The sequence below is a fragment of the Myxocyprinus asiaticus genome, chromosome 49 (genome assembly GCF_019703515.2).
Source record: "Myxocyprinus asiaticus isolate MX2 ecotype Aquarium Trade chromosome 49, UBuf_Myxa_2, whole genome shotgun sequence".
Taxonomy (NCBI): Eukaryota; Metazoa; Chordata; class Actinopteri; order Cypriniformes; family Catostomidae; genus Myxocyprinus; species Myxocyprinus asiaticus.
In genome coordinates this window covers 10980283-11000619 of record NC_059392.1, presented here as the reverse complement: position 1 = coordinate 11000619, position 20337 = coordinate 10980283, and the positions used below count along the sequence as shown (strand labels likewise).

At 38.8% G+C, this 20337-nt stretch overlaps 1 protein-coding gene across 3 annotated transcripts in view; it reads left to right on the top strand.

Moving 5' to 3' along the window:
• The first annotated feature begins 9107 nt into the window (after window positions 1–9107).
• The window catches only part of LOC127437967 (DNA-directed RNA polymerase, mitochondrial-like), a 48510-nt gene continuing 37280 nt past the window's right edge, over window positions 9108–20337 (top strand). For all 3 annotated transcript variants that reach the window (XM_051693147.1, XM_051693148.1, XM_051693149.1), the window contains exons 1-5: window positions 9108–9298; window positions 9759–9854; window positions 10185–11050; window positions 12371–12504; window positions 18118–18304. In XM_051693147.1, the coding sequence (XP_051549107.1) occupies window positions 9172–9298; window positions 9759–9854; window positions 10185–11050; window positions 12371–12504; window positions 18118–18304 (1410 nt within the window). In that variant the 5' untranslated portion in view covers window positions 9108–9171. The remainder of the gene's footprint in view (window positions 9299–9758; window positions 9855–10184; window positions 11051–12370; window positions 12505–18117; window positions 18305–20337) is intronic.

The window sequence follows — 20337 nt, the reverse complement described above, 5'->3', positions numbered from 1 at the left end:
ATTGGTACTGACAGGTTTGGAGAGATTTCCCTCAATATGTTATACTGTGTATATATATATATATATATATATATATATATATATATATATATATATACACACACACACACACACACACACACATACATACATACATACATACATATACTGTATATACAGTTGAAGTCAGAAGTTTATATAAACTTAGGTTGAAGTCATTAAAACTAATTTTTTAACCAGGTGTACCTGTGGATGTATTTTAAGGTCTACCTTCAAACTCAGTGCCTGTTGCTTGACAACATGGGAAAATCAAAAGAAATCAGCCAAGACCTCATAAAAAAAATTGTGGACCTCCACAAGTCTGGTTCATCCTTGGGAGCAATTTCCAAACTCCTGAAGGTACCACGTGCATCTGTACAAAAAAAATAGTACGCAAGTATAATCACCATGGGACCACAAAGCCATCATACTGCTCAGGAGGGAGATGCATTCTGTCTCCTAGAGATGAACGTAGTCTGGTGTGAAAAGTGCAAATAAATCCCAGAACAACAGCAAAGGACCCTGTGAAGATGCTGGAGGAAACAGGTAGACAAGTATCTATATCCACAGAAAAACGAGTCCTATATCGACATAACCTGAAAGGCTGCTCAGCAAGGAAGAAGCCACAGCTCCAGAACTGCCATAAAAAAAGCCAGACTACAGTTTGCAAGTGCACATGTGGACAAAGATCTTACTTTTTGGAGAAGTGTCCTCTGGTCTGATGAAACAAAAATTGAAGGATTTGGCCATAATGACCATTGTTATGTTTGGAGGAAAAAGGGTGAGGCTTGCAATCTGAAGAACACCATCCCAACTGTGAAGCATGGGGGTGGCAGCATCATGTTGTGGGGGTGCATTGCTGCAGGAGGGACTGGTGCACTTCACAAAATAGATGGCATCATGAGGAAGGAAAATTATGTGGATACGGTGCATCCAGAAAGTATTCACAGCCCTTCACTTTTTCCACATTTTGTTATGTTACAGCCTTATTCCAAAATTGATTAAATTAATTATTTTCCTCAAAATTCTACAAACAATACCCCATAATGATAACGTGAAAGAAGTTTGTTTGAAATCTTTGCAAATTTATATATAAAAATAAATAAATAAAAAAAACAATAATCACATGTACATAAGTATTCACAGCCTTTGCTCAATACTTTGTTGAAGCACCTTTGGCACCAATTACAGCCTCAAGTCTTTTTGAGTATGATGCTACAAGCTTGGCACACCTATTTTTGGGCAGTTTCTCCCATTCTTCTTTGCAGGACCTCTCAAGCTCCATCGGGGAGCGTCGGTGCACAGCCATTTTCAGATCTCTCCAGAGATGTTCAATTGGGTTCAAGTCTGGGCTCTGGCTGGGCCATTCAAGGACATTCACAGAGTTGTCCCGTAGCCACTCCTTTGTTATCTTGGCTGTGTGCTTAGGGTCATTGTCCTGTTGGAAGATGAACCTTCGCCCCAGTCTGAGGTCCAGAGCGCTCTGGAGCAGGTTTTCATCAAGGATGTCTCTGTACATTGCTGCATTCATCTTTCCCTCGATCCTGACTAGTCTCCCAGTTCCTGCCGCTGAAAAACATCCCCACAGCATGATGCTGCCACCACCATGCTTCACTGTAGGGATGGTATTGGCCAGGTGATGAGCGGTGCCTGGTTTCCTCCAGACATGACGCTTGCCATTCAGGCCAAAGAGTTCAATCTTTGTTTCTCATGGACTAAGAGTCCTTCTGGTGCCTTTTGGCAAACTCCAGGTGGGCTGTCATGTGCCTTTTACTGAGGAGTGGCTTCCGTCTGGCCACTCTACCATACAGGCCTGATTGGTGGAGTGCTACAGAGATGGTTGTTCTTCTGGAAGGTTCTCCTCTCTCCACAGAGAAGTGCTGGAGCTCTGTCAGAGTGACCATCGGGTTCTTGGTCACCTCCCTGACTAAGGCCCTTTACCCCGATCGCTCAGTTTGGCCAGGCGGCCAGCTTTTGGAAGAGTCCTGGTGGTTCCAAACTCTTTCCATTTACGGATTATGGAGGCCACTGTGCTCATTGGGACCTTCAATGTGCAGAAATTTTTCTGTACCCTTCCCCAGATCTGTGCCTTGATACAATCCCGTCTCGGAGGTCTACAGACAATTCCTTGGACTTCATGGCTTGGTTTGTGCTCTGACATGCACTGTTAACTATGGGACCTTATATAGACAGGTGTGTGCCTTTCCAAATCATGTCCAGTCAACTGAATTTACCACTGGTGGACTCCAATCAAGTTGTAGAAACATCTCAAGGATGATCAGTGGAAACAGGATGCACCTGAGATCAATTTTGAGTGTCATGGCAAAGGCTGTGGATACTTATGTACATGTGATGTTTTTTTTTTCATTTTTTTTTTTTTAATACATTTGCAAAGATTTCAAACAAACTTCTTTCACGTTGTCATTATAGGGTATTGTTTGTAGAATTTTGAGGAAAATAATTAATTTAATCAATTTTGGAATAAGGCTGTAACATAACTAAATGTGGAAAAAGTGAAGCGCTGTGAATACTTTCCGGATTCACTGTATATTGAAGCAACATCTCAAGACATCAGCCAAGAAATAAAAGCTCAGATGTAAATGGGTCTTCCAAATGGACAATGACCCCAAGCATACCTCCAAAGTTGTGGCAAACAAAGTCAAGGTATTGGAGTGGCCATCACAAAGCCCTGACCTCAATCTGATGCGTGTGCGAGCAAGGAGGCCTACAAACCTGACATCGTTACACCAGTTCTGTCTGGATGAATGGGCCAAAATTCAAGCAACTTATTGTGAGAATCTTGTGGAAGGCTACCCAAAATGTTTGACCCAAGTTAAACAATTTAAAGGCAATGCTACCAAATACTAACAAAGTGTATATAAACTTCTGACCCACTGAGAATGTGATGAAAGAAATTCTGACATTTCACATTCTTAAAATAAAGTAGTGATCCTAACTGACCCAAGACAGGGAATGTTTTCTACAATTAAATGCCAGGAATTATGAAAAACCGAGTTTAAATGTATTTGGCTAAGATGTATGTAAACTTCTGACTTCAACTGTATATACATATTTAGCCTACTACCACCCACTCATGCAGGTGAAAATTAAAGAGCAGCACTCATTTCCAAAAACAAAGAAATGTCCCTTTCATACTGAGTCTCAGAAAATGGTGACCTTTGAATAGAGTTTGAATGGCTGTCTTCTGTCCTTTTGTTGACAGGCAATCACTACAGCATACAATTTAAGTTGAATCCTCCATCCTTTCATTTTATTTAGAAGGGAATCCATTTTACATTATAAGGAACAATTGAAAAATACATAGGCCTAATTAGGCGACATATTTCAATAATGCCTGAAAACTGGATGCTTTCATTTGGGACTTTGTAGATAGAAAAAAAAACAATTCAGTCCACAAAGAGACTTTTTAAATGGTAACACAATTACATAACAAGTAATAAAGTTCATTTTACTTATATAAAATGCACTTACGACAAAGTTATTCTCTGAGGATCAGGCTTACATGAGGTGAATTGTCATACTGGCCTACAGATAACAAAACTTCAGCTATCGTAGTATGAAGACATAAGAATTAGGCACATTTAACAGATCAGACGAGCTGTTTAAATATGTTTTAAAGTCACAAAATTGGAAAGCTGAAGAACAACCCCTCGAGCACTGTGACCTTGTAATGCGTGAATTTGCCAAAGACTGCCATCTAGAGTTTCACAAGAGTCCATCTTGCATTTTTTTTTTTTTTTTTTTTTTAGTTTTATTAATTACAGATTATGTTATCAGCATAACAATTTGAGTGAAAAGCTGAATTTAATAGTTTGCATGAATTTCGTTGTTGGCAAGTCTCCCATTTGCTTCTCAAGTTAGCATGGACCAGCACCAATTTTAGCCTACAAGGTTAGAAAAGCAAGGCATAACGTGGTGGTCCAATAGACATTCTATGGGTGTTAAACTGGATAGGAGACAAGAGGCTGTTGGACGAGATGCTTGATTGTGCTAAATAAACTGTTTTTGTGAGGAAAAGCTCATCACTTAATTAAATGATTATTCATTATAATATTGTCTGCTAACCTTCAACGTGATTTACACCAAACAATCCTTTTGGAATGAACTATGTGTGAAGTTTACTACAATACAATTGCTGTTTTATCCACAGTTTTCCTGAGCAACCATGGGCGGCGCCATGATGATTCTAATCGCCTGTTTTCTGTTTCTGGTCTCGAAACGCAATGTAAAACTAACAGAAGGGCCGATCTACACGGATAACAACCATTTAAGTGTTATTTGGATTAAATATCAATTTCACGCTCAACTTGTGCAGTTGGTGGCTGTCATAACAACTAAAGTAGTTAATGATATTAATATAACTAATCTTGAACCATTGCTTCATGTCATCTATTGAGTAAAGTATAGCCGGAAATCTTCAATACCGAGATAACAATCTCCGCGTATTTACCTTTGTAGAGAGCATAACGGTCAACTAGCGTGTTACGACAGCAAGTCACCGTTTGAGGATACCGTACAAATACATGGGGAGAGCCGTAAATTGACACTACCTATCGCAAAATCGTCCGTGATTCTCTTATAAAACAGCAATTTTTTCGTAGTAAACCCCACACACAGTTCACTCCAAAATGATTGTTTAGTGTAAAACATATTGAAGATTAGCGGACAGGCGGACAATGCAGGCATTAAGTGAAGAGCTGTTTCCTCACAAAAACAGTTTGTTCAGCACACTGAAGCATCTCCTCCATATAAATCCATTCAAAAAGATCGGCCTCTTGTCTCCTCGCTAGTGTACCGCCCATAGAATGTCTATAGTACTGCTGCGTTATGCTATTTTAGGCTAAGCTTGTAGGCTCCCCTTCAGACGGGATCTGGAATATCTGCAGGCATTGCTCCAAAAAGGGCGTGAGCTCCAAATCACCATTAAAGATATAGCGAGCCCCCAACCTAACACTTTCCCTAACCTTAACCGTGATTGAAAGTGACGCCCCCTTTTGGAGGTAGGGTAACAGTCTTATGGAGTAACCCCGCCCCCTTTGGAGTAATTCCGCCCTCTTTTGGAGATTCTGCCCCCATTTGGAGGTCTTCGGTCTGCAGCTGTACCAACTTGCATCTATTAAGGTGAGGCACTGTTAAAAATTATTTCCTAATTGCTTATGCCGCAAAAGTATAGAAAATGGCTATTATTCTCCACAAACATTGCTTTTGTGACCAGGACAGTGATTATTTTGAAATGTACCTATTTCCAATGAGAAAACGGGCGAATTTGTGTCTTTTTGTTCACATAAAGTCAGAAAAAACAACCACTTATGAATCCAAATGAACATGTATTTATACTAAAGCAATACAAAAATGACTACAAAAGATTTAGAAGTGAGTAGTTTTTCGAGATTTACAATTATACTGTAAATCACTTCCACGAATCAGCCCCCAAATGTACTCATCATACTTCAAGGCGTCCAGCAAGGTCTTGATGCTGTTGTAATCCTCTTTGAGGTGCACCGAGGGAGCCAGGGGAAGAGACGGGTACTTGTTACCATTATGGAGCAGCACGGCTTTGAGGCTCCTGGATGAGCTGTCAATGAAGAGGCGCCACTCGTTCTGGTTACAGGCGATTCCAATTGCCTTGAACAGACTGGTCACATTGTGGCAGAAGCAGAGCCCATCTTGACTGGTGAAGAAGCTGGAAAAAGGTTGGTGACGCTTCCTCTGATCTGCAACTTGCACACTTTCATCCAACAAGTTCCACTGCTTGAGCCTAGATGTCAAAAGCTCGGCATTGGACTTGGTGAGACCAAGATCTCTAATCAAGTCGTTGAGGTCTTTTTGGTTGGGGTAGTATGGGTTTCTCTCCTCAGCTCCACCTCTGAAATTGTCATCTGGATCTACAACATCTTCCTCGATCTCTGACTTGCTGCTCTCTTCTAAAGACGGCTGTTCTCTCTCCGGAGGAGTGGGTACGGGGAGCTCATGGCAGTGTGGCACCGGGGTGGTAGATGAAGGAAGGTCCGGATATGTGATAGCAGGTGCATTCTTGCCAGTCCGATGTTTGGAAGGGTCCACCATGCAGAAGTAGCAGTTACTTGAGTGGTCAGTGGGTTCCCGCAAAATTCTTGGGATAGCAAACTTCGTGGCTCTCTTTTCCCCTCTGTACCATCCAACAAAAATACATTTATTTCACCCATGACTAATGTGTAAGAGATTCTCGCAACATTTTTCATATATGATACACTATATGGCCAAAAGTTTGTGGACACCCCCTTCTAATTAACGAATTTGGTTACTCCATTAAATCCAGTAAAGAAAAATCTTAATGTCTCTTTATGTAATGGCTTGGGCTTTGTGTGCTTCCAAATTTGTGGCAACTGTTTGGGGATAGCCCTTTTCTGTTCCAGCATGACAATGCCCCTGTGAACAAAGTGAGGTCCATAAAGAAATGGTTTACTGTGTCTGGCGTGGAAGAAACTGACTGGCCTGCACAAAGCCCAGACCTGAACCCCACTGATCACATTTGGGGTGAACTGGAACAGCAACTGTAAGTCAGGCCCATCGACCAACATCAGTTCCTGACCTCACTGATAGCCTTGTGTCTGAATGAGAGCAAATCCCTGCAGCCATGTTACTACATACAGTATAGTGGAAAGCCTTCCCAAAAGAGTGGAAGCTGTTATTACAGCAAAGGGGGAAATTGATGCCTAAATTTTAAAACTTTTACAATTTAAAAAAATTAACACATTTTATAACATAAAATTCCAAGCAACAATTGTTCATCTTACCTTCCAGAGATTTTTTTGCAGTGCTCACAGGTGAAATGAGGTGCCCAGGGTTTGTCTTGATCCCCGACAGGCGTGCCGAAATATGCCTTGTAGGCCTCACACATCTTAGCAGATGCTTCCACGGAGTACTTTTTCGCTCTTATCTTGATAAACTGGCCGCAGACATAGCAAAATGCGTCTGCCGGATGCTTGTAGCCTCTTGATGCCATCTCAGAAAAATGCAGATATGTATCCACTTAGGCAGCTGGAACTAAACTAAACTGGTGGGATTAAGGCCCCTGTATTTATACTACTATTTATATTACTGGAAAGTTCTAGAAGTTACTCCAAGTTTACTCAGCATTGAATCTATTTGGAATGTTCTGGAAAATAGGTACATTTCAAAATATCACTGTCCTGGTCACAAAAGCAAAGTTTGTGGGGAATAATAGCCATTTTCTATACTTTTGAGGCATAAGCAATTAGGAAATAACACTTACTACCCAGGAACCAAAAAAAAAAAAAATAATAATAATAATTTGTTACACAGTGTTATCTCGACTCTGTGACATATCGGCACTTTCACCTTATTCAGCCCCGCCCCTTTTCCATGCTCCCCTCTTCCGAATTTTGTCATCTAAATTCCTGTTTGAATTGAAGGTACTAAGAAGAGTCGATCAAAATTAATTACATGCAGGAGCACAGAAAGTATTTTTCACCAAGAGTTGGTGTGAGCCTACAGCACCCCTTTACTATGTGAAAATGCTCGTGAGGTGTTTGATCCTGGCAGATCACATTCAGACAGCTATGACACACTGCACTTTTTCATAATATGTTTAATTTTTCATAAGCCTTTAATTGTTACACACATAATTCTGCTTAATTTTTAGGTTTCAACTTGTGAATAATTTGTGTTAAAATGTGTAGTTGACATGAAATTTCCAACAGTGACAGCTCGTATTATTACACATGCAAGTTCAACATGAAAATTACAATTGTACTTTTTAAAATTAATTTGTCACCCTACATTTTTTTAGAGGCTTAAATGTTATTAAAATTGTTGTACACGGAATATAAAATAAAACATACACTTTCACATGTATGTGTGTGTATAAATACAGTATAGTGGCACACCTTAACTGTAACCCGATGGGTGAATGACAAGATGGTCAGAGGTGTCGTACACTGGAGTTTAATGAGCACAGAGGCACATCAGTACATCCACTGCATGAAGGTAGGATCTTGTGTATTTATGAATGAAGTACTCTTGTTTTAAAATCTCCCTGCTCTGCTTCCAGTTGTTATGACATCCCCTGAACACTTTAAAATACTCATGATAGCTTATGACAACTTTATAACTTGTAAATCCACTCCGCTAGCTAATTACACTTTTACATCAACACCATTTATATCTATATAGAACAGCTAGAACGGAAGTTCTGAGACAAAATTTTCAAGATGGCTGCGCGCTAGTTTCTCTGGTGCATAAGGCAAACAGTGTCACGTACTTTTTGACAATTTCTACAAATGTAATACTTTTTCCGCTAAGTATAAACGCTGATGCGAGTGAAAACATTGGAGACCGGAAATTGAAAACAGGCGAACCTTGGAATACTTCCGTGTTCAGGAAAAAGGGGGATAAGAAAAGACACAGACAATTTTGCGACAGGTAGGTGTCGGTTTACGGCTCTCCTCGTTCATTTGTCTGGTATACGCAAACGGTGACTTACTGTCGTAACATGCTAGTTGACGTTACGTTCTCTTCTATTGTAAAAACGCAGAGGGTCAGTATAAAAGATCTCTGGACCAGCATTGGAGTGGTTAACGACATTAGTTTGCTGACATTTGATTAGTGATTTAGAAATGGTACGGAAATTAATTTTACACCATAACGTTTCTTTGCTTTATTTTTATTTTTTTCAAAATCCTAAAACTTTCTGTTCATTAAGGTAAGTTTGTGAGTCCCAAATTTTCAATGCGGTCTGGGACTCTTGAACATTTTTTGGAAGGATTATATATGTATTTTAATTAGAAAAATGGGCCTATTTCTGTTTATTGTCGATATTTCAAACAACCTTTTCTGTTCCCGCCAGTATAGACTTATGTTTTATATTTTTTTCATTGCGTTAGGGTTCAGTTTCACAAGAACGTTTAACAGGTTAAAGTTTAGTTAAAATATAAGTTATTACATGACAATGAACTCACATGTGACGGAAAGGGTGTTTCCTCCTACTTCAAAATTATATTTGATCGATTTGCTCGTTGCTCTATTGAGCAGGTCTTGATTAATTGTATCGCCTATGAACTAATCAGGTCTGATCAAACATGGCGGTCTTCTGCACGGGATAACGCGGTGGTTGATAACTGCTATGACAGCATGTCACTTTTGAGACTGTGTGCCTATGCAAACGGTTTAAGTCGTAGTTTTGCGGTCGAGAGGAGTGTACGTGGAGTTTTGAATGCCGATTATTGCCACCGTTGTCTCAGAATACGGAATAATGGAGGTAGACAAATGCAGAGTTGACTGTCCTTCAAATCACACTAAGTCAGGCTTTTTACTTTAGTTGCTATTAATTCATGGTGTATTGGACAGATTAGACATAAGACAAAATGGTTGTCAACTGTAAACATGTCTAAAAGATCAAGCATTGGCTGTTGTTTACATTTCGGATAGGTGATCATTAAAGTCTCAATATCAAGGAGGCTTTAAAAATGCACCAAAATGCAACATCGGTCACAACTCACAACATGTGAAACGATTAGATACATTTTCTTTTTTGTGTACTCTTCGAGCTACGTCTATGTAAAACAAAAGTAGAGTTATGTCTGCATGGACTCTTTGATGTATTTGGTGTTAAATCTAGTTCTATAGTCCAGCTGCAATAATAAAGAGCAGAGTTAGTAAACTTTTTGTTATTCCACCATTTATCTATCCTTTTATCTATCTTACTTATGGTTTCTCAGATGATTCATGGGCTCCAATTTACCAAAGACACTATTCAGCCATCCCTAAAAAGGATGGGAAGAAAAGATTCTGGGAACGGTCTCATTTGTTGGATGGTATGTACTGTGTGAATATTATTAGCTTTTTCTTATGGTTATCTATATTCAAATGTTTTTTTAATTGGCTTTGATAGGTTTTAATGTACAAAAGCCAGTGATTACTGCATTGTCTATTAAAATTCTCTGTTGTACAAGTTTAACAATTTAATTTTATAGGACTTGTTCATATATGCTGTATGATTTATGGTAGGCTATGGTTACATATTGTAATTTATGGATTTACATGATTTAGTGGTCACACACATTTAAAGTAATTGACAATAGCTTCTGGCTAGATGCTCAATGCTGTTTTGCTAGACACTAAATGTTTCAACATTTTTCTCATAGTTCTGGAGGCCAGGATCCAACAGCTACAATCTGATGTCGCTGTAGACGTCAAACGTTCAGAAGTACAAATTGTCAAATTTCAGCAAAGCGGAAAGGATCTTTTACATGGAAATACTCTAAAGAACTTGCCTGGTGACACAACAGAAATGGCCAAAAGTGGGGCTTCTACTAAAAAGGGAAACACTGAAGGTGGCATTGGTGTGTCCTTCAAAACTCACGCAAGTCGCTGGATGGAGAAACTCGAGCGTGAAAAGTGGAATCAACCCAAGAAACAAGCTTCACAAAGGATTCATGATCAGCCAGTTACTAGTAAAAGCACCAAAGGAAGTTTGATGGTTTCTGGTACTTCTACAAAGATAATCACAACTGGCAAAAGAAGCAAGACAAAAACTAAAATAGAAGACCTCAACTCTAATGCATCTACCACTACCACCTCCAAAGACATCCCAAAAAAGCCAAAAAAGAAGATCTACAGAGTCCCCGAAAGTTCAACCACCAGTTTTCCAGGAATGCAGAAGGTCTTAAAAATCTCCAGTGGCCAAGTTGGCAGGGTTCCTGAGATGTCTAGAAAAGAGGAACTAGCAGTGCCAGTAGGAAAAGAATTGGCAGAGGAAGAGAAGCAAGATGAAGACCACCAAACCAACCAGCAAAGTCTGACCACTGCAGAAAAGCTTCTGGAAGATAAGGAGGGGAACTGCTACGGAGATCCACAACTCCGAGTACGCTGTTATTTAGAGGCATGTGTGTTCAATGACGATGTTGCTCGAGCTCAGAACTGCCTTATGTCTCATCACCGTCACCTATCCAGACGGAAGCAACTGTCTATCAGCGCCTACAACATTATAATGAAGATGTGGGCTAAAAAAGTATGTGTGCGCTTTTGCATCTCTCTGTTGCCTTCTGCATCATATCAACAAATAGTAAATGTGGATATATAACAGATATTCTTTGCAATCTTAAGTTTATCAAATTTATATTGCTTTTAATTAGCAGTGCTTACTAAAGTAAGCATTACTTTACTATTGCTCATACTTAGGGCTAGTTGTTTGAACAAATGCCCAACACAAAGTATTAAGCTGTGACGCCCAAATGACGCATTACACAGTATGCTTTGCTCTCAGCCATGTAGTGTATGAATTGTCAAAGTGTATTATCGGCCCAAATGGAGCACTTACATTTTTTTTACTACACGGAAGCATTTGCCATTTAACAGCTGACATAAGTGGTGTTGCCGCTAGCTTTAGCTTTAGCCAACCTAGTGAAGCCAAAGTATTCACACAGCGTGGGGTGATGATAAAGCATTCAATTCACATTTGTAAGGTGCTGTCTTCACTGAAGTTCCACTAGTTGCTACATTCTTCATTATTTACAAATGTTTTGTCATACCAGCAACATTACGCACTCCGTATTGATGGTTAAAAAAGGACATCATCCAGGTTCTCGTAGTACACTTCTTTTTGTTGCATTTTCAGTGTAAACATACTACAAAATGGGACGCACCTTTAAAGTCTTTGCACCTCTCATTTATTCTGCACAATATGTGCAACTGACATGAAAATTACTTCAAGTCATGTGGTTTGTTAAAGAGAGGTGTGGTATTACTTTTCTTAGTGATCAAACTTTTTGCATAATCTCCGCATAATGGACGAAAAATCCCATAGACTTACATTGAAGGAGGGACCCGAGACATAACTAGGGAACAGAATATCATATAGAGACTTTGGCCAGTAAGCAACCACCTAGGATGGCATAGGAACCACCCAGGGCATTCTAGCTACTACATAGCAACATGCATAGCATTATCCTCAGAAAATGTAAACATCTAGTCTGCATGTGTTGTAATAAAAATGCTCTTTGTAAGTATTTTGTGTATGTTAGGTGTTTTTAAGATGCTGTGTCAAGTAAAAACAAGTTCAACTTTAAAAAAAAAAAAACTTCTCGAGACACCTGCTTTCTGTTCCATTCGTTGCACTGAGTTTATGTTTTTCTTTAACAAAAGGGCGCGTTATGTGTGAACAGCCCTTAGAATTTTATTTTTAGCCTTGACTTCTTAAATAAATTTTTGGTTGAGCTTAAAATCTTAGTAAAGCTTAATTTTGATAAGGTTCTACATTTTCCAATTGATTTTTCCATAGTGTTCTGTAACACAAATTTTTAAGTGATTTTTTTCTAACTGTGCTGTGCAGGGTTCCATCAATCACATTCGTCGTTTGTTCATTCTGATTGAAGAAGCCGGTCTGAAACCCAACATTACATCTTACAGTGCTGCACTAGAGTGTATGGGCCGCATGACTGACTGCTCATCATGGATCATTCACAGGTACCCACTGACAAACCATATTCGATCAACAGGTTCACTTTAATGAGTTCCAATCACAACCATGTTTAAGTTGTGGCCTGCAGACAGTCAGTCATCACTTGTCAATGCGTATTTACTCCAAAAGCTTTTTATTCCATCACATGTGTTTATAGTGTTTGGCTGTCTGTATCAGAGTTTCCAAAATTTTTATGTCCAGGAATGATACATTTTGCCAGACAATTGGGGAAAAAAATCCGGACATCTCATTGCAGTTTAATTTGTGCTGTGGTGGACTTTGCAAGGTGTTGTTAATATGACATTTGCATAAAAAAAAACAACACAAATTTGTTAAAACATTTATGAACAATTCGAAATGGTGTCGTCATTTTGACAGAAAAGGAATGAGGAGGGGGCACTATGTGTAATTGTCATGAAAATAATGTCACAATACAAAAATATTAATTCCACTACAAAAATAGCCTAAATTTCCTTTATGGAAAATATAATTTTATTTATAATAATTTCTGTTGATTTATTTATTTATTTTTCAACCCAAAAAAGCCAAGCGAAAAAAAAAAAAAAAATCAACAGAAATTATTATAAATAAAATTATATTTTCCATAAAGGAAATTTAGGCTATTTTTGTAGTGCAATTAATATTTTTAACATTGACTTTGAACCATCTAGATATGTGCGATGATGAGAGAAACATTTGATTTTTGAGTGTTAATACACATTTGATAATAATACGAATATTTTATAGTTTTTGACACAATTCCATAATTTGTCTCTAGATGTCAGTGTTGCAATATTCGATTTAGTCACCTACAACAAAGATTAATTCTGCTTTTATCAATGTCTAGATTCCCTGTTAGAATCCAAATTCAAATTTGTCACGGATATGATGACTCTCATATATATGCATTCTTGTGTATATATTCCATAAGCTTACTCATTCATACATAGCACTGTAGGATTATTCTGAGTCAGACTTGACCATGTCCAAAAATTGAAATTCAAATTGTGGTCATTCATCTAAAGAGCATAAACTCATCTATTTGTTTTGTGTGCTGCTCTTCTCATGGAGGAATTTAGTAGAGAATACATCCTCCCTGTACCTCACCTTGCATTTATAAGGGGAGTTCCTTGATAGAATGAGGTTAGAATGAGGTGAGCTTAACTTGTGTTGAACACAGAATATTCCTTTAATAGACATAAGCTAAAAATAGGCTTAATTTTCTTTATGTAAAAAAAAACAAAACAAAAAACTTTTGATTTTGAAATGAAATGTGACATGGCCATGTTTTTTCATTAGATTCACAATTCTAAAAACTAATAAAAAGAGGGTATTGGTTCAACAACATTTTCTATCATAAATATCACAAAACATTTGTTGAATGTCGTTCTAATATCCCAAAGGGAGCATTTTGGCATGTTTTATATAAAAAAAAATTACATTGTCCAGATGAAAACACATCAAATAGATGTCTCAGTGAAGTTCAACAGCTAGCAGTAATAATTCTCCTCCCACAGATATTGGCCAAGAAAATCCCCCTCCTAATTTAAGAAACAGACTAAACATGCATGTCTCCACCTTAGATTTGTTACCTGTCATTAGCAACTTGTGTTACCACACTGTAACAGGACTTTAAAGAGATCCTCCTGATTGTATCCGGCCATATGTGAATCTGTGAAGTCGGTAGATGCTGAATGTGACTGCTAATGCAATATGGTGTCTGCCAATGACAGAACAGAGGTACAGGTGCAGGGTGGCATGTGACAGCTGTTTGGGTGATCGATCACTGTAAGCTGATAACAAACACACTATTCTGCAGTGGAAATCTTCTTTTTGCAAACCCCATAGAAGCCTGTTTTTTGTCTCTTCCTCCAGTTTCATTTTGTCTTCTTGCTCTGATGTGGCATGGCTGTTGCAGCCTTCGTTGCAATCCGAAATTTCCGATTGTGTCCTTTTGGTTTCGTAGAGATCTGTCCTTTTCCACATTCGCCTTCCTTCTTACGCCTTGGAACTTAGTCAGGGTCGACACTATATTTAAAGGTGTAGTGTGTAATTTCTGAGCCACAAGCGTTACTAAATGGAATTGCAAAAATTTTAGCAAATGTTCTTAGAAGATAATGGGATGTTTAGCATATTAAATGTATAAAAATCGCTGAAAAAGCATCTGGCTCCATAGTGCCGATACTTTACAGAGTTTCTATGACCATCTTTTGACTGTGCCTCAGTCAAAGTTTAAGGAGTGGGTAGATTACTTGAAGCTCATGAAGCTATGGCCTGCGGTAAGTTACCTTGATATCATTAAGTTATGACAGCCAACAACTGCACAAGTTGAGCCTGAACTCATTTTACTCCAACGAACACTTAAAATGGTTGTTGTCCATCTGGATTCCTTGTTTTGGTAGTTTTTACATTGCTTTTTATAGAGACCAGAACCAGAAAAAAAATGCAGCGGCAATCAGAATCAGCAATGCACTGTTGTATATAAGTGCTTAAGTTGTTTATTCAGCTGACGCAACTTTAAAATAATGCTTTGCTTATGCCATGGGTTGTGAATATTAAGAGCGGTTTACAGCGCACGTTTTTGTGTCCGTCTGTGTTTTTTTCGTAAACATGCTCTAGAAGGACGTCTTTGGATACGGCGCATTAAACTGTTTTTTCAGCATCTCACACAGGAGCGACACATTTCTTTAGATGCGGTGTCAGGTAAAACATAACGTCAGCTTTTAAAAGTGTGTCTCCTAGGGCTGTATCGATACAATCCAATATCGATATATCGGGAGGGCCTGGGTAGCTCAGCGAGTTGACGCTGACTACCACGCCTGGAGTCGCGAGTTCGAATCCAGGGCGTGCTGAGTGACTCCAGCCAGGTCTCCTAAGCAACCAAATGGCCCGGTTGCTAGGGAGGGTAAAGTCACATGGGGTAACCTCCTCGTGGTCGCGATTAGTGGTTCTTGCTCTCAATGGGGCGCGTGTTAAGTTGTGCATGGATCGCGGAGAGTAGCATGAGCCTCCACATGCTGAGAGTCTCCGCGGTGTCATGCACAACGAGCCACGTGATAAGATGTGTGGATTGACTGTCTCAGAAACGGAGGCAACTGAGACTTGTCCTCCACCACCCTGATTGATGTGAGTAACCATGACACCATGAGGACCTACTAAGTAGTGGGAATTGGGCATTCCAAATTGGGGAGAAAAGGGGAGAAAAAAAAAGAAAAGAAAAAATATTGATAACTCGTGCTACTTTTTCTCATGATATTGTATCGATACTTGAGATCCATGTATCGATATTTATATTACACTATTTGTGTATTCATATCATGTAAACACACAAAGTTGGCACACTGTTACTTCCAAAATTAATTTCATGAGCTCACCAAGAGATAAAAACGTGATGTTTCCAGCTACATGCTCTTCATCAGACATCAGTATATAACCGAAATATACCCAAATTAAATGGAGTTGAAATTGGAATTGATTCGGAATCGAATCAAATTATGATATTGTAATGTATCGCAATATATCGAATCGTGACGTGGATTGCAATACGTATTGTATCGTGAGGTGCCAGGCGATACCCAGCCCTAGTGTTTCCAGACCTTGCTTTCTATGTTAGCTTTTTGTATCCACCTTTTTCCTGAACGTGAAACTGTTCCACGATTCATAACGGCAGCCTGTTTTCATTGTCCTGTCTCCAGTGTTTTCACTTGCATCAGTGTTTGTTTTTGGTGGATAATGTGATGTTTAGTGTGTTAAATTTGCAAAAATGTCCAAAATAAAAAAAAAAAACATGTGGCTCAAAAGTGCCGATACTTTGCAGAGTCACGATGACCGTCTTTTGACAGTGCCTCAACCGTCAGTGTGTAGATGTCATGAAGCGATGGCCCCTGGTTAATTATGTTGACATCTTTAACTACTTTGAGTTGTTATGACAGCCGACAACTGCACAAGTTGAGTCTGAACTAATTTTTACTCCAACTAACACTTAAAATGGTGGTTGTTCTCCGTCTGGATTGCAAGTTTCGGTAGCTTTTACATTGCTTGTTACAGAGACCGCAACCAAAAAAAAATCTGCGGCAATCAGAATAATCTTGGAAAACCAACTACACACACTCTCTGCACATCAAGTTTGGGAGAGGAGAAAGTATTTAACATCCCAAAAAAGACACATTTCACCTTTATTTTACTTGAAAGAAAACAAGGCTGTGAAAGATAGGCGGACAGCATTTCAGTGCTTTGCATTGTTAAACTGTAAGTCGATTGTTCAGCCGACACAACATTTAAAATATGCCTTTCTTACACCATGGGTTGTGAAAATTAAGAGTAGTTTACAGTGTTAACATGTTATTGTGTCCATCTGCGGGGTTTTTTTTTTCTGCCATGGTTTTTCTATGTAAACATGCTCTAGAAGAACGTCTTTGACCATTAAGCCCAGTGGTTGGTCAGGAAAACTGGATATGTCGATTGTTCAGCTGAAGCAACATTGAAAATACACCTCTTTTATGCCATGGGTTGTGTAAATGAAGGGCCGTTCACACCGAATGTGTTATTGTGTTAGATAGACGTCTTTGACTGTTGGGTGGTTGCGGCAATTATTATTATTCTTTTTTTAAGCTGTGTCGCGTAAAGAACATCATCAACTTTTCAAAGTACTTCTCGATACCTGCGTTCTACTAAATGCATCGCTCTGCATCTAGTTTATTTTTAGCACAATAATGCAGCTTAGGGTTTAAAATTTAAAGGCAGTATTGAATGTAACCCCCAGGAGGTAATGATGTGATTGTTTCTCTGTCACGCCCAAGATTGAAAGGGTAAAGGTATGTCTTCTTTTTCAAGGCCCTCTATAAATTCATCAGCTCATTATGTGCCCACTAGAGGGCACTGATGACTCACAGTCTTTGATCACAGTCTTTCCCAGAGGAGCCTGTTGCTTTGGAAACAATTGAGGCATCATTGCATTCTCAGACAAGCATTTGGAATAACCCAGTCTGTCCTGCGGCCTCCTGGCAATGTAAAATAGCTCTGTGGGTTGCAGTAGAGCGAGAGTATGCAGTGCCGAGGTCTATTCAGTCAGGCTTATCATTACAAAATCAGCCACGTACACATTGCAAAGTTTTGTGAGCGACAACCACATTTCTTTGTGACATGGAGCCGGTCAGTTGTGTGGGACTCTGACTTTATTCACACTTTTTCCGTCTTGTAATTCTTGGACTTATGACAGTGACCTATCTGACACTGACTATTTGAAGGAGTAGAGTGTTCTGTTCGAAGGTGCTGTGAGTCAATGCAAATATTTGATATTCTGCTCCAACACCCTGCCAGTTGTACAAGGTGTCTCATTATAAGGTTTCCTCCCTGCCTTTGTATTATCAAAATATTTTGTTTTTACAAATTAATGATTTGCACTATTTGCCTATTCTGGGAATTCAGCCTGCAATTAAAAATAAGCTTGAGTGGATGAGACTTTAAGATGCAGAATTATACATAAGTATTTTCTGTGAAGGTTAAATACCCACCACTAGAAGACATGGTTAAGGTGTATCTACCCCTTCTCTTGTGCAAAGTTGACAATACATTTTATATTGTTGCTGACAAAAATCTCTTTCTTCTGTTCCACAAAGGTGTCTTCAGCAGATGGCGGTGGACGGTCTGTCGGTGGATGATTTGTTCAGAGATTGTGTGTTTAAGCAGGACGAGAGAGACCTGGTTCTGAGAGCTGTGCGAATGGTGCAGCCCGACTACCAACCCCATGTATCCAAAGATCAGCCACTCTGTTCGCTGCCACTGGTGGAACAGTTCTATGCTGAGGTACCATTCTATTCTCATCCATTGTGTTCTGTTCTGTGCTCTTTAATTCTGTTCTGCTCTATGCTATTCTCCTCAATTTGTATTCTTTTCTGTTCTTTCTATTCGGTCCTGTCCTTTCCTTTCCTATCCTATTCTATTTTGTCCTGTCCTATTTTATTCTATTCTGTACTGTCCTAATCTTATCTGTCCTGTCCTTTTCTATTTTGTCCTACTCTATTCTGTTCTATTCTGTGCGTTTATATTTTGTCCTGTTTAGGGTTGGGTAAAATTAAAGATTTTCTGATGCATCGCGATCTTCATTTGAAAAAATCTCGATATCCATTCTTAAATACCAAGATCTGTCTTTTACTCTTTGCGCAACCCTCCACTACAATGAGAGAAAATCACTCGCAATTGCAACCAAATTTCACCCCATTTGACTAAAAAATTATGTATTTGGCAACTGGCTGGTAAATATTTAGATTTCACTCACCAGTGATTGTGTAGGATAGTGGTGGAGGATTCAGCAGCGAGATCCTTTCACTTCGCGTTGAGAGTAAAAGTTGTTCCGTGTAATGTGTGTCCAAAGACGAAATCCGTTTTGTCATTGAATAATGTCTCTTTTAAAACTGTTTCTGTTCTCTGCTGTCAGTTATTGATCAAAAACAACAAAAAATAAACATTTAATTCTAATCATTTATGTCACAGATGTGATAAAGCCATTTGAGTCTCTCGTTAACATGCGCTCATTTACAAACGCTCTTTACAGAAATGCTGGTTTTGTTAAAGAGAGAGTAACGGTTATAGCACGTGTTCAATAAATCAATGTAAATTCTTGTAAATAGTACATATTATGCAATTAAACAATAATCATGTAACAGAAAATAATATATGAAATATAATATCTTATTTATTGATTGAATACATGTATTTGTTGCTTTATAAAAAATAACAAATACATGTATTTATACAATCGAGAGGTTGTGAATCAGAATCGAATTGGGAAACCGAGCCCTTGTCCTGTCCTGTGCTGTTCTATTCTATTTTTTTTTCCTACTCTGTTTTTTGTTTTGTCCTGTCCTAGACTGTTATGGCCTGTCTAGGGATGTTAATGAATAATCGACTATCTATTATACATCGTTAATAATTTGAACAATTAAGATTATCGATTGCCGATTAATTTCAGCCCAAATGCATTCAGTAATCATGCTAGCAGATAAAGACCGTCTATACAGTCATCCGGCAACAAAGGGCAATCTGCTGCTTACACGTTGCATGTCACATCCTCTATTCTATTCTGTCCTTTCCTGTCCTGTTCTATTCTATTTTGTCCTCTCCTCCTGTTTTTATATGTCCATAATTATATTAATTTTAAACTCTGCATTTTGTTACTTTACTAGAGCTGTAGATGTTCTACATATTTTAACAACCTGACACTTTGACCTTCAATATTTTTACACCCAAAAAATACCTGATTCCTCTTCACCATTTTTTGTTATGGAATGTAATTTCTGTCATATATGAACACTGGTATTCGTCCTATTTATTAGTAATCAAACTGGTTGTAAAATGGGCCAATAGCGTTACTGAAACAACATTCTGACGAAGGCTGGTACAACAAAACAAGATGTGCTTCATAAGACTATATACACCTGTCTTCATGGACAGCATTAATAGACCTGCCTGAACCTGCCCATGTGTCAAAATGCAGAGTTTCTCTAGCATGTCATCTGCTATCATTTGCTACATAATTCGTCTAGAAGGAGGTACCCGCACTATTTTTGGCCACTCTGAGTGTTGTTATCAGGCCAGACTACACCTCCACTAATTCCCTGTCATCCCCCTTTTTCCCAGCTGGTTCATTACTGCAGGTGCAAATAAGCCCATTTGTTTCCCACACTGCCTTCTACCACCTTTTTTTTTTTTTAACAATGGAAAGTTTCCTGGAAAGTACAGAGTAACTGGGTCATGTGGCGTTCTGAAAATACCACAACTCTCTGCACAAATCAGTTGATGTAATGGTACTCTCACTAACTGGTCAAAGTACTAGTGAT